General features: G+C 41.6%; 1 protein-coding gene across 2 annotated transcripts; it reads left to right on the forward strand.

Annotated features, from left to right (window-relative positions):
• The first annotated feature begins 1 nt into the window (after position 1).
• FAM228B (family with sequence similarity 228 member B) lies at positions 2-26,180 on the forward strand. Of its 2 annotated transcripts, XM_078056028.1 has the most exons (10): positions 2-298; positions 1,006-1,137; positions 5,304-5,372; positions 7,046-7,237; positions 7,876-7,956; positions 12,649-12,736; positions 12,831-12,987; positions 20,226-20,330; positions 22,902-23,040; positions 25,908-26,180. In XM_078056028.1, the coding sequence occupies exons 2-10, from the start codon at positions 1,039-1,041 to the stop codon at positions 25,935-25,937; spliced, it is 960 nt and encodes a 319-aa protein (XP_077912154.1). In that variant the 5' UTR covers positions 2-298; positions 1,006-1,038; the 3' UTR covers positions 25,938-26,180. The 2 variants fall into 2 exon arrangements, with proteins under 2 accessions (XP_077912154.1, XP_077912155.1); XM_078056029.1 differs by lacking the exon at positions 1,006-1,137 and having other exon boundaries at positions 22,902-23,077.
• Positions 26,181-26,510: the final 330 nt, after the last annotated feature.

The following is a 26,510-nucleotide window of genomic DNA, read 5'->3' on the forward strand; positions in this document are numbered from 1 at the left end:
CGCTCAGGTTACTTCTCCGCGGGACTGGGCTCGGGAACAAAGTTGCGCGGGGCTCACCGACGCAGTGTCGGCTGGTAGAATTCTGACTCGTCGTCTGTCGCGGCGCAGGGGTTGTTGGGGGCTGCGTCAAGGAGACACTAGACTGGAACGTTCTGTCATTCCGAGGCGACGGGCCCGAGCTGACGGGGCCGCACTCTCCGGTGGCAGCCGACCACTGCGGGGCCGTGGGCCGAGGGGCCGGGCCCCTCGCGTGCTGCAGGGAGCCCAAGGCCCAGCCAGTCTTGGGAAGGGAGCTGAGGTACCTGTGGCGGTCTGCAGCTTTCCTGCCAGGCCGGGCGGAGCACGCGCTAATCTTGTTGACAAGATGGGAGGGAAGGGACGGGGTGGTGGGTGCTGTGGGTGTGTAACGGGCGCGGGCGCAAGTTCCCCCTCAGAAAACGTGTGTGTGTGTGTGTGTGTGTGTGTGTGTGTGTGTTGGGCGCAAGTTCCCCCTCAGAAAACGTGTGTGTGTGTGTGCGTTGTGTGCGTGTGTGTGTGTTCGTTCGGGGTTGCTTTGGGCCTCCTAGAGTTCGAGGACACGCAAATTTTTGTGAAAGCCCCTCCTTCTCTAAGCAGCCCTCCCTTTCTTCTAAGCCCCCTGTGTTGGCGTCGGTAGCCAGAAAGTTGCCGTTCTCCCGAGTCAGAAAATTGCGGCAGTGCGACCCCTAGAGGCCTGGCTGGCAATTGCCACGCCGTCTCGAATGGGCTGTGTTGCAGAAGGACTTGGGAAGCTTGAATTCCGGGGCGACGCTAGGGTCAGTCCAGAGAGAATCTGCCCTGCTTAGAAGAGGCTGGTTCTGAAGACCTCATCAGAAACGATGGTGAACCCTCTTGTTACGGAAAGTGTGGGTGGCTACTAATTCAGAATCGGTTCCACCCGCGTTCGTGGTCGCAAGGATTGATTGTTAAACAGAAGAGAAAGTAGGATTGTGAATTCTCATTACTGAATAAGCTAAACTTTTTTAGTTTTTCTAGGGGCTCTGTTTTTTTGTGACCACAATGAGAAATTTAGACAGTGATGATCGGGTAACTGACAAGCTTAACAAGCCCAAGACATCGAGAGAATGGTTGGAACCACAGCCACTTTCTTTTATGGAGGTAACAGTAATATGGTGGCATTTTGAAGTTTGTATTTGGGTAGTTAGTTGCATTGAGAAATGGCTTGTGCTTAATATTTTTTCTATGTTTCCTATTTCATTTCTGCTCTTTATTATTTCCATTCATTCTACTAACTTTGTGTTTGCTATTCATTTTCTAGCTTTTTAAGGTGGAATCATAGGCAATTGATTACGTTTTCTATATAACAAAGTTATAAAGTTTGTCCTGAAGCACTTTTAACTCTGTTGTGTTCTTAAAAACTATGGTAATTTTTTTCTAAACAGCTTTATTAAGGTATAACATATGCAATAAACTGCATATATTTGAAGTGTACAGTTTGAAAATTTTTGATGTATGCACACATGAAACCATCAGCACAATCAAGAGAATGAACATATTCAGTATTCCCAAAGTTTCCTTCTTGTGTCCCTCTTGTCATCCTTCCCTCCTTGCCAACCCTCAAGGCAATCACTGATTTCCTTGCTGTCACTACACTTTTGTTTAGCATTTAAAAAATTTTATACAAATGTAATCTTACAGCATGTATTCCTTTTGTCTGGCTTCTTTCACTCACCATAATTATTTTACAATTCATGTTGTGGCATGTATCAGTACTTCATTTTTTTTTTTTTTTTGCTGAGTGCTGTATACCCTAGTTTAAATTTGGGTTCTTTGCATTTTTTGGCTATTACAAATAAAGCTGTTAGGAACAGTCATGTACATGTCTTTACATGGACATATGCTTTCATTTCTCTTGGGTTTCTAGTTGTAGAATGACTGGGTTATATAGTAAGTGAATTTGACTTTTTTATGAAACTGCCAAACTGTTTTCCAAAGGAGTTTGCCTTGTACATACATAGTTCAAGGATCTGCCAGAGATTTGGTCAGTTAATTTGTAAAATTGGTGGCATCTCCTCTACGGCTTTCTCATTTCAGGTATTTCTCCTTTGACTTTCCAGCTCCTATGGTTGCCCTGAACTCTGTCTTCTAAATCTTTTTTTTTTTTTTTTTTTTTTAAGTTTATCTTTTTTAGTAATCTCTACACTGGGGCTCAAACTCACAACCCTGAGATCAAGAGTCGCATGCTCTTTTTTTTCTTTTTTTTTTTTTTTTAAGATTTTAGTTATTTGACCGAGAGAGACACAGCGAGAGAGGGAACACAAGCAGAGGGAGTGGGAGAGGGAGAAGCAGGCTTCCCGTGGAGCAGGGAGCCCGATGTGGGGCTCGATCCCAGGACCCTGGCTCGATCCCAGGACCCTGGCTCGATCCCAGGACGCTGGGACCATGACCTGAGCTGAAGGCAGACACTTAACGACTGAGCCACCCAGGCGCCCCTCGCATGCTCTTCTGATTGACGAGCCAGGTGCCCCTGTCTTCTAATTCTTGAATTCTGTAAAACTTCATGTTTCTGGGTTTGAGCCCTCACCTTTAGCTCTGATGGAGGCCTGCCCTTAGACAAAAGTCCATAAAAACTGAAAACTTATACCAATGTTATTCTCTTTTTCCAAGGGTTGACTACATTCTTGTTTCTCTCTGTTTTTGGTCAGTCTCCAGTGTCTTCAGATTGTTGTTTTTTATATATATATATATTTTTAAGATTTTATTTATTTGCGAGAGAGAGAATGAGAGAGAGCATGAGAGGGAGGAGGGTCAGAGGGAGAAGCAGACTCCCTGCCGAGCAGGGAGCCCGATGCGGGACTCGATCCCGGGACTCCAGGATCATGACCTGAGCCGAAGGCAGTCACCCAACCAGCTGAGCCACCCAGGCACCCTGTTTTTTATATTTTTGTCTAGAATATTAATTCAGTACCATCTTGGTTTTGAGAACAACAGATTTGCCAGGAATAGCAACTCTGTGAGGCAGAAAGAACAAAGAAAATGAATTTGGAGTTAGATATATTTGAGGGTTGTTTTTTTTTTTTTTAAGATTTTATCCTTTTTTTTTTTTAAAGATTTTATTTATTTATTTGACAGAGAGATAGCGAGAGCAGGAACACAAGCAGGGGGAGTGGGAGAGGGAGAAACAGGCTTCCCGCTGAGCAGGGAGCCTGATGCGGGGCTCTATCCCAGGACCCCAGGATCATGACCTTAACAACTGAGCCACCCGGGTGCCCAAGATTTTATCCATTTATTTGACCCCGAGAGAGAGAGCACAAGCAGGGGGAATGGCAGGCAGAGAAAGGGGGAGAAGCAGGCTCCCTGCAGAGCAGGGGGAGCCCGATGTGGGACTCTCTCCTAGGACCCCAGGATCATGACCTGAGCCAAAGGCAGTTGCTCAACCAACTGAGCCACCTTGGCGCCCCTTTATTTGAGTTTAAATTCTGACTCAGTGCAGGATTTTCTAGGCTTCTAGTTGTTGGTTAACTCCCATGACTCTTAATTTCCTTGGGTGTTAACCATCCTTGGGAAGGTTAGTTCTTGGATTTTGAGATTTTACTCATCTGTTCTGAAAACAAGAGTAGTAGAACTGGGGCGCCTGGGTGGCTCAGTCGATAAACATCTGCCTTCGGCTCAGGTCATGATCCCAGGGTCCTGGGATCCAGCCCCTCATCGAGCCCCCGATCGAGCCCTGCATCAGGCTCCCTGCTCAGCGGGAAGCCTGCTTCTCCCTCTCCCACTCCCCCTGCTTGTGTTCCCTCTCTCCTGCCTCTCTCTCTCTCTGTCAAATTAAAAAAAAAAAGGAGTAGTGGAACCGAAGACAACTACTTCCAATGACTTTTAATTTTTTTTTTTTTTTTAAAGATCTTATTTATTTATTTGACAGCGAGAGAGGGAACACAAGCAGGGGGAGTGGGAGAGGGAGAAGCAGGCCTCCCGCCCAGCAGGGAGCCCATGCAGGGCTCGATCCCAGGACCCCGGGATCATGACCTGAGCCAAAGGCAGAAGCTTAACCACTGAGCCACCCAGGCGCCCCCAATGACTGTTAATTTGAGAATATTTTGTTTTTGTGTAATTGTGAGAAGATTTCAAAGTCCCATCCCAAATGTCTCTCACTTTGGGAAATTTAAAAAATTTAATCATATTTCCAATGTGGTAAAATATATATAGCATCAAAGTTTGCTATTTTTGACGATTTTTAAGTGTACAATTTGTGACATGTTTACAACCTCTTGTATTTTCTGGTGTGTATTTATGGAAGATTTGTTATGTAAGTGGAAAAAATTAATGTTATGAACTATTTCCTGAAGATTGTGTTGCTTTAAAATCTGAAAATGTGGCGTGCCTGGGTGGCTCAGTTGGTTAAGTGTCTGACTCTTGATTTCTGCTCAGGTCGTGATCACAGGGTTGTGAGATAAGAGTCCTGCTTGGACTTCACGCTCAGCAGGGAGTCTGCTTGGGATTCTCTCTCTCCACCCCGCCCCTCCCCACCATGCTTATGTGTGCTCTCTTGCAAATAAATAAATAAATCTTTAAAAAAAATCTGAAAATGTGACTTGTATGTAAATTACTAATATTTGAAGCTATAATGACTAAATGAATTAAAGTAGAATTCACTGATGACTGAATGAATTCAAATAGAGGCCTGAGTCTAACTCATAAAGGTAAAAACATGAAATGTGACAAAAAGATGGATTCTATTTATCATGCGACTCTGGGCAAGTCATTTGACCATGCTGGGAGTCAAAATGTCTGTGATGAGAGTTATTTTTTGCCCTTGAATGAGCGATAGCAAATAGCAGAAAGATTCAAATACCTTTAAGAAGTACTTGATGAGGGCTCCAGTCTGCTTCTCCCTCTGACCCTCCTCCCTCTCGTGCTTTCTCTCTCACTCACTCTCTCACACATAAAGAAAAAATCTTTCAAAAAAAAAAAGAAGTACTTGATGATATGATTTGAAGTAGAAAAATTGTATTTACAGAGAACTTTCCAGGGATATGTCTGTCACATAAAAGCGAGTCCAGATAGTATTAATAATCTGATTTTTAAAATTTTTAATTTTTTTGTTTTAGAGAGAATGGGAGCAGGGAGCGGCAGAGGGAGATAGAGAAGCTGAAGTTGACTCCATACAGTGTGCAGAGCCCGACATGGGGCTCAATCTCAGGACCCTGAGCTCATGACCTGAGCCAAAACTGAGTTGGATGCTTAACTGGCTGTGCCACCCAGATGCCCCCATAATTTGATTTTTTTTAAGATTTTATTTTCAAAATTTCATTTTGTCATTTTAGGCATTAGCTAAAGAAGATATTGATGCAGCTATTCAATCAATATTATATAGAGAAAATTATGTAATTAAGGTAAGAATTGGCTACAGAATGTGTCACAATTAAAAATTAAATTTTATCCATTTTAGATGTAGTGCATCATCATTTACAAATTTTAGAAAATACAGGAAATAGAATTGAAAATGCTCATTAGCCCCTAGCATTAACCTTAAGCGATCTTTGAGATTGTTTTAATTGACTTCTCTTTTTCTACTTTGTGGGGATTGTTTCATAGATACTTATATGTAGGAGTTTTTCCCCACTTGTTCTTTCATCTAGTAGGGCTTCTGTGGAGTCAGTGTGTATTCTTAAGAGCTTTAAGAGCTGTTACTGGAACACACTGACCAATTATTACTCAGGTATGCATAGGCAAGAAGAAGGCTTTAACTGTAACAGGATGGGCTTAATTATAAGACAAGATGAATGTCCATGTAGAATAAACACTGGAGTGGGTAACTTGTAAGGAAAAATTTTCTTCAGTGTTGTTTAAAAAGGAAAGGGGCTATTCATTAAGAATGGTTGAAGAGTGCTATGACCTGAAGCTAGGGAGGGATAGAGCCTAGAGAAGCTCTCAGTGTTCTTCGTTTATTTATTTATTTTCGTTTTGCATTTCATGTTGTTGATTGTGAAATCACATGATTTCATTTGCTAGATGAAAGGTGGATACGTTTTGGATAAGAAGTTTTAGTTTATAGCCTAAATCAGTCATTTTCTTTATGGGCTACTTGCCATTTCATCCAGGTTGTGCTAGCTTCTGCCTCTTCACTCTTGTCTTTTTTTTTTCTCCCTCCATAGAATATACTTCTTTCACATTCTCTCATCCCTTCTCTTCCTAGATAACTCTCTTAAGGCCTATCCCAAATGTCTCCCACCTCTAGGAATTAAAAAGAAAAATTTAGTCATTTTTTTCCCATGTGGTAAAATATATATAACATAACTTTGCTATTTTTAACCACTTTTAAGTGTACAATTCGGTGACATTAATTACATTCACATGTTGTAAACCATCATCAATATTTCCAAATAGATGGATGTCATGAAATCATCATTATCTATTTCTATTTCTAAAACTTTTTCATCACCCCAGCCAAAACTTTATACACATTAAGTAATGACTTCCCATCCCCCCTGCCCCAGAGGTCCCTCTAGTAGCCTCTTGTTTATTTTCTGTCTCTGAATTTGCTTATTCTAGATATTTTCATATAAGTGGGATCCTACAATATTTGTCCTTTTGTGTCTGGCTTATTTCACTTAGCATATTATCTTCAAGATTCATCCATTTTGAAGTATGTGTCAGAACTTCATTCCATTTTATGGCTGTCTAATATTCCATTTTGTGTGTATACCACATTTTGTTGATGGACACTTGGGTTTTCACCTTTTGGTTACTGTGAATAATGGTTCTATGAACATTGATGTACAAGTATCTGAGTCTGTGTTTTGTGTGTGTGTATTTTGCTATATTGTCCCTCTATTGTTTTGTATATTTGTTTTGTAGTCTGTCTCTCCAGGGAGAGTAGGCATGTTGTCTAATTTATCTATGTAGTATTCACTATTTCCAGTAGAGTGTGTGTCACCCAGTAGAAGCCAAATAAATGATTGAATTAATGAATGACTTTGTGCGTTATTCTTAGGAATATAAATGAATTTAAATTTTAGAACAACAAAGCTTTAAAATAATTGCCTTTTCCATCAATGTTTATTAGGAACTAGATAAGTGTTTACAACATCATGACTTTTTAAAGGCAAGAAGAAAAGAAATGTTACATAAAAGATGGGCTGACCATGTGGCACATCCTCTCCAGAAGAAAATAATAGAAAAAGTTTGTTCATATAAGAAGATTAAAAAAAGGAGACAAGAAGAATTAGATAGTTTTTTAAAACATGTAAATAAAAAGGTACGAAGAGGTCATTTGATACTTGTTTCAGTTGGTTTAAAACTATGATTACCTTTATAATCATCCAAACGGCCTGCCCCTTCTGACTCTATAAATGTATAATCTCTACTCTGTTACAGTGTACGCTGTGTCCTAAATCCAGGGCATGTGGAAAGGATGGAGGGAAGAGGGTTAAGTCTGGATTTAAATGTGTACATTAGAATCAGTTTTCTTTGCTTTTTAAATGTAATTATTAATTTTATATACCAATTAAATTTGGGCTGTAGATTCAGGATATTTATATGTAGTTCTAGGACTCAGTTATTTACAATGCTATAAAATATTTGTTTTAGCATTTCTAAGAGATCTGAGATGTTTGACTAGTAAGCATTTAAAAACAAATTCCCAAATCTGTTAGTGTTCCAACATTCATTATTCTTGCAAATTTTAAGTAGATTCCTTCTGTCACTATAATAGTTATTACTTGGCTACATTAAGTTTAATTTCAATTTTGGTCTTCCCTTCCCCTTTGCATTTGTCATTAATGCTGTTTTGAAGCAGAAGAATGGAACTGTGTGACTCTTGAATCCTGTTATCCTGTTATGCTCAAAATTAATTGTGTACCTTTTGTTATGTGTAGTTTTATTTCCTTCCTATAGGGAAATGCATTTATAGAACATTATGATCCAAAAGAGTATGATCCTTTTTATATGAGCAAAGAGGACCCAAATTTTCTGAAGGTAGGATAGATTTCTTATTTTTGGTATTATGTGGTTGGTTATTCTGAGTAGCCCTAATATATAAGTAGTTCTTTAGTGATTCCCTAAGAACGCAGTAACATCTTAAGAATAGTTTCCCATCTCCATATCTTAGAAAGGAATAAAAAAGCCAAAGTCCAAAGTAAATTAAACCTCTATAAAATTTGAAAATATTGTATAATAATTGAGTAATAGGTAATATTTAAAAATTTAATAGACTTAAAAATTTGTTACAAATGTAATACATTTTCATGATACATGAAAAAAAATTTTTTTGAGAGAGAGTTGGGGGAGGGGCAGGGGGGAGAGAGAGAGAGAGTATCTTAATCAGGTTCCATGCCCAGCATGGAGCCCCATGCAGGGCTCAATCTCCCGACCCTGAGATCACGCCCTGAACTGAAGTTGAGTTAGACGCTTAACCTACTGAGCCACCCAGGTGCCCCCCCAAATCTTTTTTTTTTTTTTTTAAGATTTTATTTATTTGAGGGAGAGAGAGAAGGAGAGACAGAGAGCACAAGAGGGAGGAGGGCCAGAGGGAGAAGCAGACTCCCCACCGAGCAGGGAGCCCTATGAGGGACTCAGTCACGGGACTCCAGGATCATGACCTGAGCCGAAGGCAGTCACCCAACCAACTGAGCCATCCAGGCGCCCCCCCCCTCCCAAATCTATTTTTAAGTAAAGAATTAAAAAACCACTCACAGGGGCTCCTGGGTGGCTCAGTCGGTTAAGTGTCTGCCTTGGGCTCAGGTCATGATCTCAGGGTCCTGGGATGGAGCCCTGAGTGGGGCTCCCTGCTCAGTGGGGATTCTGCTTCTCCCCTCCCTCTGCCTCCTTCCCCCTGCTCATGTTCTGTCTCTCTCTTGCTCTCAAATAAATAAATCTTAAAACCCTCACAATTTCATTACACAGAGTGAACTTACTAACATTTTTCTGTATATTCTTCTGGATAGCCAAGACTTGCTTTCTATATGTGGGTGTATATACACATTTTTATTTTACAAATTGGTGTAACACACATTATGTTTTATAATCTGCATTTTTTCCTCAGTAGTTCTATGATTTGCTTCTTTCTTTGTCAATAAATGTAAATACATAATTTTAATCATTGCACAGTGTTATGTTAATAACAGTTGGGGTGCCTGGGTGGCTCAGTCGGTTAGGCCTCTGACTCTTGATTTCTTTTTCTTTTTTTTTTTTAAGTTTTATTTATTTGACAGACAGAGACAGAGAGGGAACACAAGCAGGGGGAGTGGGAGAGGGAGAAGCAGGCTTCCCGCTGAGCAGGGAGCCCCAGCCGGGGCTCGATCCCAGGACCCCGGGATCATGACCTGAGCCAAAGGCAGACGCTCAATGACTGGGCCATGCAGGCGCCCCTCTGACTCTTGATTTCTGCTCAGGTCATGATCTCAGGGTCATGAGATCGAGCCCTGAGTTGGGCTACGCAGATTAGTGGGGAGATTATCTCCCTCTGTCAGTCTCCCCACTCTCTCCTTTTCTCCCTCTCTCTCTCTCTCAAATAATAAATCTTTTTTTTTTTTAAGATTTTATTTGAGAGAGAATGAGAGAGAGAGAGAGAGCACATGAGAGGGGGGAGGGTCAGGGAGAAGCAGACTCCCTGCTAGCAGGAAGCCTGATGCGGGACTCGATCCCGGGACTCCAGGATCATGACCTGAGCTGAAGGCAGTCGCTTAACCAACAGAGCCACCCAGGCACCCCTCTAAAATAATAAATCTTAAAAAAACAAAAAACAAAAAACTTGCACTGAGGGCTTAACCAAATGTTAGGACTTTTTTTTTTTTTTTTTTTTTCATCTTCACTGCTACCACATGATGTAATTTGCAGATGAGGCAAGTGAGACACAAATTGGTTAAGTTACCTTTCCGGAGGGGTGCTTCTCCCTCTCCCACTCCCCCTGCTTGGGTTCCTCCTCTCGCTTTGTCTCTCTCTGTCAAATAAATAAAATCTTTGTTTAAAAAAAAAAAAGTTACTTTTCCAGAGTCCCACAGCTGTAAATAGCAGAGCATAGATGTGTTTCTAACTATATATGGTATCTTGCTATACCATCATTTTTTTTTAACATATTCCCTACTGTCAACATCTAGATTATTTTTGACCTGTTGCTGTTATAAATGACATTATGATGAACTTCCCTGTAACTGTTTATTTCATAAGGTTTTCCTTAGGTAAGTTGCTAGAAGTAGAATTGCTGAGTTAAAGTTGTGCATTATTTGGATTTATATTGCCAAATTGTCCTCCAGGATGGTTGTATAAATTTGTACCCCCACCAGAGTCCATTTTCCCACACTTTTGCTAATAGTGGATATTATTAAACAAAATTCTTGAGTCATAGACATTTTAAACTGCTGGCATTTGCAGACAAAGCAGGTTTTTTGTTATTTGTTTTGCCAAATTGTGTGTATGTGTTATTGTTCCTATTTTATTTTATTTATTTATTTTTTAAAGATTTTATTTATTTGAGAGAGAGAGAATGAGAGAGAGAGCACATGAGAGGGGGGAGGGTCAGAGGGAGAAGCAGACTCCCTGCCGAGCAGGGAGCCCGATGTGGGACTCCATCCAGGGACTCCAGGATCATGACCTGAGCCGAAGGCAGTCGCTTAACCAACTGAGCCACCCAGGCGTCCCTATTGTTCCTATTTTAATAGGTGAAAATTAAACCGAGATGATACAGCTAGAGCCTTATATAAACTAGCTTGTAACATAACTAGTAAGGGGCAGAACTGGGATTTGAAACCAGATCTTTTTTTTTTTTTTTTTTTAAAGATTTACTTTATTTGGGGCACCTGGGTGGCTCATTTGTTAAGCGTCTGCCTTCGGCTCAGGTCATGATCCCAGGGTCCTGGGATCGAGCCCTGCATTGGGCTCCCTGCTCCGCGGGAAGCCTGCTTCTCCCCTTGCTTGTGTTCCCTCTCTCGCTGTGTCTCTCTCTGTCAAATAAATAAATAAAATCTAACACACACACACACACACACACAAAGATTTACTTTATTTGAGAGAGAGAGAGAGCACACACGCTTACCCCAGAGGGAGGACGGGCAGAGGGAGAGGGAGAGAGAAAATCTCAAGCAGACTCCCTGCTGAGTGTGGAGCCCAACTCGGGGCTGGATCTCATGACCCTGAGATCATGACCGGTGCTGAAATAAAAAGTCAGAGGCTTAACCGACTGAGTCACCCAGGAGGCCCTGAAGCCACATCTTTTTGTATCAGAATTGCAGTTCTTTTACCATGCTGCCTTTCTAAATGAAGCTGATAGGTGGCCTCTTAAGTTAAGCTGAGCACTTTGAAGTCATAGCAGCAGTTCTTAAAGTGAGGGATATAGACCTCTGAGAACCCTGAAACCCTTTTAGCGGTCCATTAGGCCAAGTATTTTCATAATAGTGCCAAATACCATTTGCCTTTTTCATATTGTTGACTTTTGCTCTGATGGTGCAAAATCAATGGTGGGTAAAACTGCTGGTACCTGAGAACTGCTTAGTCAGTGTCACCAAATCCTACTGGTTGTCATTATATTCTTCATTGCCATGCACTCACAATAAAATTCAATTTCACTTAAGAATGTCCTTGATCAAACATTAAAAATTACTAATTTTATTAAATCTTGCCCCTGAGTACACATCTTTTTAATATTCTGTGTGATGAAATGGGAAGTATGCAAGGAGCATTTCTGCTGCCTACTGAAACGGAGCATGATTGCATGAATTGTGAGCTGTACTGGTTTATTTTTTCCCCATGGTATACCATTTTTACTTGAAAGAATCTCTTACAAACTGGTTATTAAGTGTTGGATATTTGGCAGACATTTTCTGGAAATTAATAAAGTAAGTGTCACTTCAAGAAAACCAACTGACAATATTTGTTGCTAATGGTAAAATGTGAGCTTTCAAGCAAAAAATTTGAATTTTGGAAAAATATCATCGTGAGTGTGACAGTTTCCCAATAATACTCTTAGACTTTTCTGATGAGAGTGATTGATTATAGTATAATGAAATGTATTAACATTTGGAAGTTCTCACAAAACTCAGTGATACAATATTTTCCAAATACTCAACCCATGACATAGATAAAAGATCCATTCAAAGTTCAAGATTGACCAACGGATTTTTTTCTTTACGATTTTATTTATTTATTTGACAGAGACACCGCGAGAGAGGGAACACAAGCAGGGGGAGTGGGAGAGGGAGAAACAGGCTTCCTGCTGAGCAGGGAGCCCTATGTGGGACTCGATCCCAGGACCCTGGGATCATGACCTGGGCTGAAGGCAGACGCTTAACAACTGAGCCACCCAGGTGCCCCAGACCAATGGGTTTTAATGTAGTTGAGTTTGAATAATTTATTTACACAGTTTCAGATTGCACATCATAACCTTTAAGAAACTACCACTTACTGAGTTTGGGTAGAGTGTCTAAGAAGAATATCCACAGTGATCTGGAAAAGCTATTAACACAAGAGCTAACCATGACTGGAGGGCCTTGCTAAGAGATGTATCGGAGTGCCCTCATTTCTTTGTAAAATGTTAAATATATATAATGGTTACACTGAAGTAGTTTGTAGATACTATATTCTTGATTCTTCTGGCCTAAGAGCCATACATAGATGTTTAAGGTAGACTGAAAAAGACCTGCAATCCTGTCCTCAAAAGACATGCTTTTCTTGTAGGTTACCATTCCACCATTTCGTGACCCTTTGAAAAAGGCACAATATGACAAAGATGATGAAAAAAGAACTCTTCTTCAGTGTGAGACTGGTACTCAGTGCCTGATTGTTATGTGATTTCATAACCCAAGAGCAATGGGAGTTGCATTTAAGGGTGCTAATCTAGGTTACTAATCTTCTTGCAGGCAAAATATATACAATGAAAGAATTTAAAGAGATTGAAAAGGCCAAACTGCATTCCAGATTCCCAAGAATTTCTAATTCAAGGCACTTTATGACTCCAAATGAGTGGCTTAAGCTGCCTACAACCTACATAGAAAGTGAATTTTGTAAAAGGAGCAGGTAATGGTTAATATAATAGAAATTATGGAACCTTTTGGAATTTGAAAACTCTTCTTGACTGGTATAAATTTTATCATAATTCTGATTTTTAAAAAAATTCATTTTTCAATTAGAAATCTGTAATCTTTGTTCCTGTTTTTGATGTTTCTTTTTTCTTGGCACTTTCAAGATTTTCTCTTTGCTTTTTAATAGCTAGATTATGATGTGTCTAGGTATTTTGTTTTTTGTTTTTCCCTTTCTTTCTGTTTATCCTGCTTAGGGTGCTCTGAGATTCTTGTATCTGTGGTTTGACATCTTTCATTATTTATTTTGGAAAATATGAGGCCATTATCACTTCAAATATTTCTTATGCCCTATTTTTCTTTTCTTTCTGAGACTCCAGTTATTATTATTATTATTATTTTAAAGATTTTTATTTATTTGACAGAGATAGCGAGAGCAGGAACACAAGCGGGGAGTGGGAGAGGGAGAATTAGGCTTCTCGCTGAGTGGGGAGCCTGATGTGGGGCTCGGTCCCAGGACCTGGGATCATGACCTGAGCGAAAGGCAAGCTGCTCAACTGAGTGAGCCACCCAGGCACCCCTATTATTATTATTTTTTTTTTTTTTAAAGATTTTATTTATTTATTTGAGAGAGAGAGAATGAGAGACAGAGAGCACGAGAGGGAAGAGGGCAGAGGGAGAAGCAGACCCCCTGCTGAGCAGGGAGCCTGATGTGGGACTCAATCCCGGGACTCCAGGATCATGACCTGAGCCGAAGGCAGATGCTTGACTGAGCCACTCAGGTGCCCCTGAGACTCCAATTATATGTATGTTAGACCATTTGATTGTCTCATGGCTCTGTAGCTCTTAGTTTGTTCTTTTGTGTTTAAAATTTTTTTTTCTAATTATATTTCAGTTGGACAATTTCTACTAACCTATCTTTAGGTTCACTGAGCCTTTCCTCAGCTGTGTCCCATCTCTCTCTCTCTCTTTTTTAAGATTTTATTTATTTACTTATTTAGAGAGACAGAGATAGCGACAGCACAAGCAGGGAGGAGAGGGAGAAGCAGGTTCCCACTGAGCAGGGAGCCCAATGCGGGGCTCGATCCCAAGACCCTGAGATCATGACCTGAGCTGAAGGCAGATGCTTAAGTGACTTGAGTCACCCAGGTGCCCCTTTGTCCCATCTCTTGATCAGTCCATCCGAGGAATTCTTTGTCTCTGATGTGATTTTTATTTCCAGCATTTCCATTTGATTTTTTGTCACATAGTTTTCACCCCTCCTGAAATTCTCCCATTTATACAGGTTCACTTTTCCACTAGATTCTCTAACATATTAGTCATAGTTATCTTAAATTCTCAGATAGTTCCCTTGCTAGGGTCATTTCTGAATGTGGTTCTATTGATTGCTTTCACTCTTGACAATGGGTTATTTTTTGTTTTGCCCACCCCCCTATGTCTTATAATTTTTTATTAAATGCTAGATATTTGAGGTTATTTTGTCTTAGCTTTTTTTTTTTTTTTTTGCATGTCTTGTCATTTTTGATTGAATACCAGGCAATAGAGGTAGAACAGTATAGACTGAGTATGTCTAGAAATAGATATCCTTTTCTTCTGGCAAGCATTAGTGTGGAGAATTGGGTTTATCTAGTCAGAAGTTGAGCTGGTTTAGGTATTATTGCGCTACAGGCTTCAAATGCCTTTAGTGTTGGGCTGCTGTTACCTTGTGCTTAGGGTGGGGCCTGGCATGCCAGAAGGGTTTTCTCAAGCATTCCTTCTTCCCTTTCAGTTTTTGGCTATTTCAGTAAGCCTTTGTCACAGAGGTGTGTGGGAGAGGTGTGGGGTGAGTCTCTCCCATGGTCTTGCTTCATCCCCAGAAGTATACTGCTATTGCTTGTTATTGCTAGGCTCATAGTTGGAGCAGAGCAATTTTTTCTGTTTTCCTTATCCCACCTCAGTGTTAGGCATGCTCTGTGTGCTTGGGCCTCAGGAATAGCACGTTCTTAGAGTTCCTTTCCCTTCTTGTGGCAGCCAAACTCTTGTGTGGTTGTTCTTGGGTGAGTTTCCTGCCCTTCTTCCAACAGTAGCAGATCTCTGCTTGGTATAGGTGTAGGATTCTGGACCTGAAGTGGTTTGTCTCTCCCAATGGGACAGAGGATTTTTACTTCTATCCTTATCCTAATAGCACTGGATCCTTGCCTTGGTCCTGGGTGTACCCCTCTTACTTCTCTATAGGCAGAAAGGTTTTGCCTTTCCTTCTCTTCCAAAAGCAGTATATCTTTGCTTGTTGTCCTGGGGGGTGGGGAAGAATTTACTTCCCTCTTCCCAGCAGCTTAAGGCTTTTGCTTTGTCGTACAGATGGATCCAGGGAAATGGGTGGGGATTTGCCCTTGTTTACCTGAAGGTCTTGATCTCTTCCTGTGTGTCTTCGCCACTGATGGGGCCTTTCTGTGGTCTTCTGCTCTATACCCAGTCTCTTTTTGAGGAAAACACTGTTTCCAAGAGTCTATTAAATGCCACTTTAACACTTTCTCTATGAAATATTTCCAGTTGGGACACCTGGCTGGCTCATTTGGTAGAGCATGTGGCTCTTGATCTCAGGGTTGTTAGTTTGAGCCCCACGTTGGGTGTAGAGATTGCTTAAATAAATAAATCTAAAAAATCTTAAAATATTTCCAGTCCACGGGGCGCCTGGGTGGCTCAGTCATTGGGCATCTGCCTTCAGCTCAGGTCATGATCCCAGGGTCCTGGGATCGAGCCCCACATCGGGCTCCCTGCTCGGCGGGAAGCCTGCTTCTCCCTCTCCCACTCCCCCTGCTTGTGCTCTCCCTCTCGCTGTGTCTCTCTCTGTCAAATAAATAAATAAAATCTTTAAAAATATATATATATATATATTTCCAGTCCACCTCCTTATACTGGTCAGTTTGGTCCAGTCCCTCTTTTGTCCCATCACTTGACACAAATATACTTTTTCACTTATCATACAGTTTGCAACTGTCTAATTGTGTGTGAAATGAATGAGTGGATGACTAGTCACTGGTTAAGTCTGTGAGACTAGTTTGGAGTGATTTTGTGAAAAGCCTTCAATGCCAGCTTAAAAATTGGGATTTTATCATGTAGGGAATGGGGAGTCATTGAGGATAGTAATGTTGGAAACTTTAATCTGGCATATGCTGTATATGATAGATTAGAGATAAGATAGGACTGGAAGCTGGAGATCATTGAACTTTTTGTAAGGACCTATGTTATGTTGATAAAGGCCTCAGGATGGTGGCAAAAGGAACGGAAGGAGGAGATTGATGTGATAAAACAAAGGAATTTTAGATTTTGGTGGCCAGATTTGGAAGGCCAGGGAAAAGGAAGAGTCAGAGAGGAATTTGTTTTTTTTTTTTTTAAAGATTTTATTTATTTATTTATTTATATATTTTTTAAGATTTTATTTATTTATTTGACAGAGAGAGACACAGCGAGAGAGGGAACACAAGCAGGGGGAGTGGGAGAGGGAGAAGCAGGCTTCCTGCTGAGCAGAGAGCCCGATGCGGGGCTCGATCCCAGGACCCTGGGATCACAACCTGAGCCAAAGACAGACGCTTAATGACTGAGCCACCCAGGTGCCCCAGATTTTATTTATTTGACAGAGTGAGCACAAGTAGGGGGAGCAGCAGAGGCAGAGGGAGAAGCAGGATCCCCGCCGAGCAGGGAGCCCGATGTAGGACTCAATCCCAGGACCCTGAGATCATGACCTGAGCTGAAGGCAGACGCTTCACGACTGAACCACCCAGGTGCCCGGAGAGGAATTCAGTTTTGAGAAATATTATTACATATTAGTTTCCTAAGGCAGTTGTAATACAGTACCACAAACTGGGTATTTTCTCCCAGTTCTGGGGGCTGGAAGTATAAAATCAAGAGGTCAGCAGTGCCATTTCCTCTATGAAGGCTCTAGGGGAGCCTCCTTCCTTGTCTCTTTCCTAGCTGCTGTTGGCTGCAGGCAATCATCTTATCACTCTAATGTCAGCCTCCATTGTCACATGGTCTTCTTCCCTCTGTATCCAATTTCCCTCCTTTTTCTTTTTTTTTTAAAGATTTTATTTATTTATTTATTAGACAGAGTGTGCAAGTGGCGTGGGGGGAAGAGCAGAGGGAGAGGGACAAGCAGACTCCATGCTGAGTTTGGAGCTCCACGCAGGGCCTAATCCCACGACCCTGAGATCATGACCTGAGCCAAAATCGAGAGTCAGATGCCCAGATGACTAAGCCACCCAGGCGCCCCTCCGATTTCCATCTTATAACATCTGTCACTGGATTAGAGCTCGCCCTAATCCATTATGACCTCATTTTAACTTGATTACATTTGCAAAAACCTTCTTTCCAAATAAGATCACAGTCACAGGTATCAGAGTTTAGGACTTGAACATATTTTTTCTGGGGGACACAATTGAACCCATATTTCAAATTAATTTGGAGACTTATGTATTGAGTTATAATCGCCTTAAAGAACTCATAATACAATAGAGAAGATAGCTATTTAAATAAATAATTCCATTACAAATGGCAGACGTGATAATACTGATATGCACAGTTTATTATGGAAGCACAGAGGAGGGACACTTAATCCAGCCTAACAGAAAATACAAAGGTGGGATCCTGGATAGAAATAAAAAAAATGAAAGGGCTCCTGGGTGGCTCAGTTGTTTAAGCGTCTGACTCCTGATTTTGGGTCAGGTCATGATCTCAGGGTCATGAGACCAAGACCTGTGTCGGGCTCTATGATGGATCCTGCTTAAGATTCTCTCCCTCTCCCTCTGCCCCTTCCCCTTCTCCAAAAAAATTTAAAAAATGAAAAGGAGCATCAGTTTCTTGGGATTGAAATTATTCAGTGTTCGGTTTATATAATTTTATTAATTTAAATGATCTCTAGTTTGGGTGAATCCAGGAGAAAACTTCCTGTCTGAAGTTAACAGACATATATGTAGGAATGTAGAGATCAGAGATGGCTACATAGAGGAGGGAATCCGTGTGGTTGCCATCTGGCTTCCATTTTATACCATAGTTTTGGAGACTTTGTTTTTCTGAAGTTCAGCCTTTAATGTTCAATTCTGGTGTATCTGAAATATCTTTCTTCTTCTTTTTTTTTTTTAAAAGATTTTATTTATTTATTTATTTATTTGGCAGAGAGAGAGAGAGACAGCGAGAGAAGGAACACAAGCAGGGGAGTGGGAGAGGGAGAAGAAGGGGAGCGGGAGAGGGAGAAGCAGACCGACTGAGCAGGGAGCCCCATGCAGGGCTCCATCCCAGGACCCTGGGATCATGACCTGAGACGTAGGCAGATGCCTAACGACTGAGCCACACAGGCGCCCCTGAAATATCTTTATTCTTGTTCTTTAAAGATAATTTGCTGAATACAAAATTCTAGGTTGTTACTTATTTTCTCTTAATGCTTTAAAGATATACTTCTTGTTTTTGGTTTCTGTTGTTTATGAGAAGTCTGCTGTCATTCTGATCTTCATCCTTTCTCAATGGCTGCTTATAAAATCTTTGTCTTTAGCGTTGTTTTTTTAAAATTTATTTTATTTTGGGGCACCTGGGTGGCTCAGTCGTTAAGCGTCTGCCTTTGGCTCAGGTCATGATCCCAGGGTCCTGGGATCGAGCCCCGCATCGGGCTCCCTGCTCAGCGGGAAGCCTGCTTCTCCCTCTCCCACTCCCCCTGCTTGTGTTCCCTCTCTTGCTGTCTCTCTCTATTGAAAAATAAATAAAATCTTTAAAAAAAAATTTATTTTTTTAAAAGATTTTATTTGAAAGTGTGAGTGAGAGAGAGCGAGCACAAGCAGGGGGAGGGGCAGAGGGAGAGGGAGAAGCAGACTCCTCCACTGAGCAGGGAGCCTGATGCGGGGCTTGATCCCAAGACCCCGGGATTACGACTTGAGCTGAAGGCAGATGCTTAACTGACTGAGCCACCCAGGCGCCCGTGTCTTTAGTGTTCTGCACTCTTCCTAGAGATGTCTAGGTATAGATTTCTTTTTATTTAAGCTACTGGTATATATTGTGCTTCCTGGATCTCTGTGTTCATTTTTTTTTAAATTTTTTTTTATTATGTTAATCACCATACATTACTCTGTGTTCATTTTTCATCAGTCATGAAAATTCACAGCAATGATCTCTTGATTGCTTTTTCTTCTTTCCATTCTGCTTCTGGGCTCAAATTAGACATATATTAGACCTTATAACTTTTTATTTTTATTTTTTAGAGGGAGAGAGAAGGGGAGGGGCAAACGGAGAGGGAGAGAAAATCTTTATTTTTTATTTTTTTTAAGATTTTATTTATTTGACAGAGAGAGACACAGCGAGAGAGGGAACACAAGCAGGGGGAGTGGGAGAGGGAGAAGCAGGCTTCCCTCTGAGCAGGGAGCCCGATGCGGGGCTTGATCCCAGGACCCTGGGATCATGACCTGAGCCGAAGGCAGACGCTTAACAACTGAGCCACCCAGGCGCCCCCAAATCTTTTTTTTTTTAAAGATTTTATTTATTTGACCGAGAGAGACATGGTGAAAGAGGGAACATAGCAGGGGGAGTGGGAGAGGGAGAAGCAGGCTTCCCACAGAGCAGGGAGCCTGATGTGGGGCTCGATCCCAGGACTCTGGGATCATGACCTGAGCCGAAGGCAGATGCTTAACGACTGAGCCACCCAGGCACCCCTCTTTTTTTTTTTTTTTTTTTAAGATTTATTTATTTTAGAGAGTGCAGGAGCAGGGGGCGGGGCAGAGGGAGAAAGAGAGGGGAAGCAGACTCCCCACTGAGCAGGGAGCCAGATGCAGGGCTGGATCTCAGGACCAGAGATCATGACCTGAGCTGAAACCAAGAGTCAGATGCTTAACCGACTGAACTACCCAGGCATCCCGGATTCAGTAATTCTGAAACACTCAAGAATGTATACTAGTTTGAGGGGTGCCTGGGTGGCTCAGTCGTTAAGCGTCTGCCTTTGGCTCAGGTCATGATCCCAGGATCCTGGGATCGAGCCCTGCATCAGGCTCCCTGCTCAGTGGGAAGCCTGTTTCTCCCTCTCCCTCTGCCTGCTGCTTGTGTTCCCTCTCTCACTGTGTCTCTCTCTGTCAAATAAATAAAATTAAAAAAAAAAAGTATACTAGTTTGAAATGGTCTTTTGGACAATATACATAGCAGTCAATGTATAACAATGATTTCTGTATAAATGTAAGATAGTTTTGTTTTCAAAACATCCTCACACATGTTATCTTGTTAAAGGTTAAAAGTGAAAATGAATTTTAACGATTGTAGTTTTGATTTGAAACCCTTGACAAGAACTCCGCATCCTGTTGAATCTCAGCAAGAAAAAGCAGTTATTTACAAGTAAGTCTATTATTCCATAGCTTTGCTTTTTTTTTTTTTTTTTAAGATTTTATTTATTTATTTGAGAGAGAGAGCACATGAGAGGGGGGAGGGTCAGAGGGAGAAGCAGACTCCCTGCCGAGCAGGGAGCCCGATGCGGGACTCGATCCTGGGACTCCAGGATCATGACCTGAGCCGAAGGCAGTCGCTTAACCAACTGAGCCACCCAGGCACCCCATAGCTTTGCTTTTTTTCATTAAAGATGCTTGGCAGTGTTTCCAGCCCCTGCCATCCTTTTAAGTTGCTGGAATAGTGCTGAGGCATACACCGCACTCTGGTGGTGTGACATCAGGCATCTCCCGCCTCTATGTCTGGGTGAGGTGGCAACTTGCCTCAATTTTGTCTGGTTTTAAAGAACAAATTGCTAACAGATTCAGAAATAACAAGCACAGACAGAAAATAAACTGTTAACAACTCAAAGTTAAAGGTTAGGAGATTTTTAATTGGAATTGGAGCAGTAAAAATGGAATTTTGGACTAGTTTTGGTGGATAGTAGGTACACCCAGTGTGAAGAGATGTTACGAGGAGAGTGGTAGTATGTACGATGGTGTGTGTGACAGAGAGAATCATCTCAATTGCCTACTCACGGGATTAAAGTAAGAGATTTCTCTATATAGTTATATAACATGTTTATCTGATTAAAACTAATGAGATCCCTCAGATGTTGCTGCAGGGAATGTAAAATGGTGCAGCAACTTTGGAAAATAGTTTGGCAGTTTCTCAAAATGTGAAACTTTAAGTGACCATGTGACCCAGCCATTCAACTCCTACCCAGGAGAAATGGAAACATATGTCCACATAAAGACTTAGACATGAGTGATCATGGCAGTATTATTCACAATAGCCAAAAAGTGGAAACAACCCAAATATTCATCAGCTGGTGAATAGATTAAAAAAAAGTGCCATATCTATACATGGAGTATTATTTGGTGATTAAAAGGAAGAGAAGTACTGATAACACGTTATGAAACGGATGAACTTCAAAACCGTTCTACTCCGTGAAAGAGGACAGTCTCAAAAGACCACATATTGTATGATTCTATTTATAGGAAGTGTCCAGAAAGGCAGATCTATAGAGGCAGGAAGTAGATTGTTGTTGGGCTAGGCCTAGGGTTGGGAATGGGCAGTGATTGTAAATGAGCATGAGGTTTTTAGACTGACAGAAATGTTCTAAAATTAGATCATGGTGATGGTTAGACAACTCTATACTAAAAATCATTGATTTCTACACTTAAAATGGGCGAATTTTATGGTGTGTAAGTTACACCTCAGTAAAGCTGCTGATAATAATAAAAAATATAAAAAAAATAACCTAGCAAAGCAGAAGAAAAATGAGCTCGTATGATGTACAATTTTCTGTTCCTAAAAAGCCCCAAGGTAAGCCGCAGTGCCCTTTCCTTTTTCTGAATAGGCTCAGAATTTGATGAATAAATGCAGTGTGGCAGAAGCCAGAGGGCTTTTAGAGATACTTGCTGCTGCCGTGGGCACAGAAAGAATGATTAATGACTAATTGTAGAAACAGATGACTATTAGAGATGGAGCTGGACATTGTGGACTTCTCAGTGTACTAGAGGTGTGGTTTAAAAATTGGCTGTTTTTTTTTAAATTTTATTTTATTATGTTATGTTAGTCACCATACATTACATCATTAGTTTTTGATGTAGGGATCCATGATTCATTGTTTGCGTATAACACCCAGTGCTCCATTCAATACGTGCCCTATTTAATACCCATCACCAGGCTAACCCATCCCCCCACCCCCTCCCCTCTAGAACCCTGTTTGTTTCTCTGCTTTTTGAATGGGAGTTGAAATTGAGGGATAATAGAAGTATTGAAACTAAGCCCTATTCACTTGTTAGCTAAAGGCCTTAAAAGATGGAATGAGTCAGAATCACTCTTGCATCCTAGGTTTCAAAAGGGTAAGTTTCTCTACAATCCCTAACTGCCACAGACTCATGGATCTGTTTGGGTCAGGTTTTAGGAAAATAAACATTTAAATCCTATTTAATTTCTATATATGATATAAAAGGAGGGGTTTGTCCTCAAATATCTCTTCTAGCAGAGTGGGACCCAGATGTGAAGGAGAATATTGCATATTAGAGTACCAGAGGGCCTATATTTTAGACTAGAGGCTTAAGTCTCTGAGCTCTGCCCCCCCCCCCCCCCCCCCCGGAAAAGAGGTGGAGGATTAGATTCCTGTCTATGAATTGGGAAACATCCCAGTTACGGCATCGGGGTGGAGAAAGCATACTTGTCTTTGGCAGTTAGACTTTCCTTGGGAAGACATAATGGACAACTCTGTGAGGCGGTCATTTACTCTGAAAGAGCCTCACTCAGCTGTTTGATTAAGCTGCAAAGTGACTGCAAATGAAACTACTATTAAAGTCAGGTAATGCTATTTATTTGGGTTTCTTTTTTATAAAAATGTATAGATTCATATAAAACTCACCAACTTCAAAGTAAAAAAAAATTAAATGCTACAATTGAGTTTGTATTTAAGAGAATACTTTCCTTTCTGGTTCCTTCTTACAGAAACAAAGGATCATCCTTTCTGGAAAAAGAACCTCTATGTTTTCATGAGAGAAAGAGTCCAAGTCTCAAAGAGGCCAACTCTGAAGGTCACTTCGTTGACCCTCAGCAGGAGATAGAAAGGGATGGGGACCAGGATGCGGTGAGAGCTGGGAGAGTCCTATTTTGCCATACACAAGGTAGCAATTGCTGATACCAAAATCTGAACAGCTGGGAGCTTCTCTGTATGGCAGGCTTTCAGGAAGAGAGGAGGCAGTGGACTGCACCCCCTTCACCCCAAACAAGGCGAGGGAGAGAGTAGAAGAAACTGAGAAGCAGCTTCCTTTATTCAGAGGGAATGGAGAGAGTTGCCCTGGGAGTTATTACACATGGATATGCCCTCTGGTGGGTGGGTTATCAGATTTTCCTACCTCCTTCTTAGGAATGTTAACCCTTCTGTCTCTCATCCATCTCTATCATCTCTACCATTTACCACTTACCACACCCAAGCCAGGCCCCAAATTTTGTTCCCCTTAATTCAACCAAGACAGGCAGAAAATTTTCAAAAGCATCATATACTAAATTCAATGTAGTAAAATTTAAGAAGTAAAAGCCCCCAAATTTAATGTAAAATATATAGAAATATAGGTGTTCACAGAGCACAGATTTCTCATCCTAAGATAACTACAATTAAACTTGGTGGCCACGTGACTGGTCTCACTTAGTCTACTGCTTCCAGGTCTACGTGCCACTTTTCCCCTTCAGATCTCTTCTCTACACCCTTGTGTGTCCCAAGGCCCTGGGGTAGAGCCTCTCTTAGGAGTGGATTGGAAATCATTTTCTGGTTAGAAATCAATATGGGAATGGTACGTTAGTCCAAATATACAGTCTTTCCATCTTTCTTCTGTCTCTCCATTTCCCTACTCCTACCTCCAAAGGATAAGGGAGCTACTTTTTTTGTTCACTCATGGAAGTTTTATTAAAACTTTATTTTGTAGTTTAACTCCTTTTACCGTAATGTTTTAGTATCCTCCCATGTGCTTGCTTGCTTTCTTCCTCAAAAAATTGTTTTAAGATTTTGGGGTCCTGGGTGGCTCAGTTGGTTAAATATCTGCCTTTGGCTTAGGTCATGATCTCAGGGTCCTGGGATCGAGCCCTGTGTCAGGCTCCCTGCTCAGTGGGGAGCCTGCTTCTCCCTCTCCCTCTGCCCCTCCCCACCACTCATACATGTTCTCTCTCAAATAAAATCTTAAAAAAAATTTGTTTTAAAGATTTTTTATTTATTTGAGAGAGTGCGAGAGAGAGCATGAGCTGGGGTGGGGAGAGGGAAAAGCAGACTCCCCACTGACCAGGGACTCCCCACTGACCAGGGACACCCCCCCCACACACACACATGGGGCTTGATCCCAGGACCTTGGAATCATGACCTGAGCCAAAGGCAGACACTTAACTGACTGAGCCACCCAGGCGCCCCTCTTCCTCAAAATTTTAAGAAGCACCTACTCTGAGCCAAGCAGTATTTGAGGGGCATAGTGGTAAACAAAAGAGGTAAATCTCTGATCTTGAGGAGCTTACATTTTGATGGCGGGGGACAGACAATAAATATGTAATATGTGAGCTAGTAATAAGTACAGTGAGAAAATAAAACAGGTAAAGTGGGGCAGGGAACTACGTCAATAGAACAGGTTTAAATGGATAGCAAGGAAAAAACAAAAACTAAGTCGCTTTATACTGATACCTTACAAATATATGTTATAATGGTTGTGAATATCTTGAATTTAACCAGCCCCCAAAAGGATTATTCTTTACTTTTGTATTTGTGTCCCTCTTACTACCAAAAACCTGCTTTGCCTCCAGATTTCCCCTCATTCAGGGGAATAGGATTATAATCCAACCAGGACCCCTCAGGACAAAAGTCTGAGTCATCTTTGATTTCTTGCTTTTCCTCACTTCCCATGTCTAACAGGTGCCAGCTCTGTTGGCTTATTAACTTTTCGGTTTCTCACTACTCTCACCATTTCAGGCCATTGTGATCCTAACTGGTCTTCCTGCTTCTGTGGTTGCCCCTGTGTAATCCGTTCTCCATGCAGAAGCTATATTTAAAAAATGTTAGATCCGATTTCTCCCCTATTCAAAACCTGTGAATGGCTTCCCTTCACACTTTGGAATTTATTCTAATTCCTTACCATGGTCTAAGTCCCTGGACCATTAGGCACCTGCCTCCCCTCCAGCCTCATCTCCTGCCTTCTCTCCACATTTGCTATGCTTCAGCCTCAGCAGCCTTTTTTTTGTTTTCTGAACATACCAACTTTACTCCTCTCTCAGGCTTTTGCTTCTGTCATTCCTTCTCCCAGGAACACTCTTTCTCCAGATTTCTCCGTGTCTCACTCCCTGAGTTCACCCAGACGTCTGCACAAATACCTTCTCAGAGAAGCCTTCTCTGACTTCTCTAGTTAAAATAGTCCCCCTCATCCATTCCCCTATCCTTCCTACCCCCTTTACCTGTAAAGAGGTGGGATTCAGAACTCAGATGGAAGGCACAGTACATGGATGTAGCTTGGTGAATTTTGTGCAGGAACATTGTTTATTTCTGTTCACTTCATTACTCAAGTGAGAAGGTCATCTGTCAGCTGACAGTGAAGGTGGAGGACCAAGATTCAGAGGTTTGAAAAAAGGGAAGAATGGAAGGTAGTATTTTCTAAATCACAATAATCGTAGTGTAAATTAGTACTCCAGACATCCTGACAGTCTGAAAGCAGGACCATATGGGGTCCCTCAACTCCTATCACACATCAGTGATCTACCCCCCCACCCCCCACCCCGTAATAGGGTTGGTTTATTCCCGAATCTCTGTATGTTTTGAATCCAGAGAGAGTGACAAGAGGCTGAGGTCGCTCAGCTCTGGCAGGACAAGGCTTCGGGGGGTCGGGGCGGGGGATCAGCTCAGCTGGGCTGAGGAACTCTTTGTGCTCTTGTAGGCTCCCCATTCCTATATCACACATCATTCTTCTTTTCTGTCACCTTCAAAAGGTTTTAGCAACCAAGGAGCACACACCCTGATCCTTGATTGGTGAGGGACACAAAAGAAGGCTGTTCCCGAGGAAGTCATCTGCCAGCAGGATTCATTCAGGGTGAGGACCAAGGAAGGAGCTCAAGCACCTGCAATAACCACTTTTTGAGTTCAGTGTCTGTATGATAATTAAGAAATCACAATACCATGTATTGACGGTTATTGCCAATGTATTTTCTGCAGAAGTTAAATATTGCCTGAAAGATCCAATAAAAATAATGATAGCTACCTTACTGAGTGCCTATCTCAATTCACTTGATCTTTCCTGAATCAAGGTAGGTGTGTCCTCTTTGGTCAGGTACCCTTAACATCCACTGCCTCATATTCTCCCCTCCCCTCCCCTCCCCTCCCCTCCTTCTGATTTTATTTGTTTATTAGAGAGCATGAGCAGGGGGGAGAGTGAGAAGAAGCAGGCTCCCACTGAGCAGGGAGCCCCAGGTGGGGCTTGATCCCAGGATCCTGGGATCATAACCTGAGCTGAAGGCTGACCCTTAACTGACTGAGCTATTCAGGCACCCCTTCACAGGTTTTTCTAACAGTCTTCAGAAAATTTAAGAATTCAT

The sequence above is a fragment of the Halichoerus grypus genome, chromosome 10, assembly GCF_964656455.1.
Source record: "Halichoerus grypus chromosome 10, mHalGry1.hap1.1, whole genome shotgun sequence".
Lineage (NCBI taxonomy): Eukaryota > Metazoa > Chordata > Mammalia > Carnivora > Phocidae > Halichoerus > Halichoerus grypus.

Bases quoted from the DNA above. Each gene is read 5' to 3' on its own strand.
- FAM228B (XM_078056028.1), top strand. From the start codon at position 1,039: ATGAGAAATTTAGACAGTGATGATCGGGTAACTGACAAGCTTAACAAG. The intron at 1,138-5,303 runs GTAACAGTAATA...TTGTCATTTTAG, and splicing joins AGCCACTTTCTTTTATGGAG to GCATTAGCTAAAGAAGATAT. The intron at 12,737-12,830 runs GTACTCAGTGCC...ATCTTCTTGCAG, and splicing joins TCTTCTTCAGTGTGAGACTG to GCAAAATATATACAATGAAA.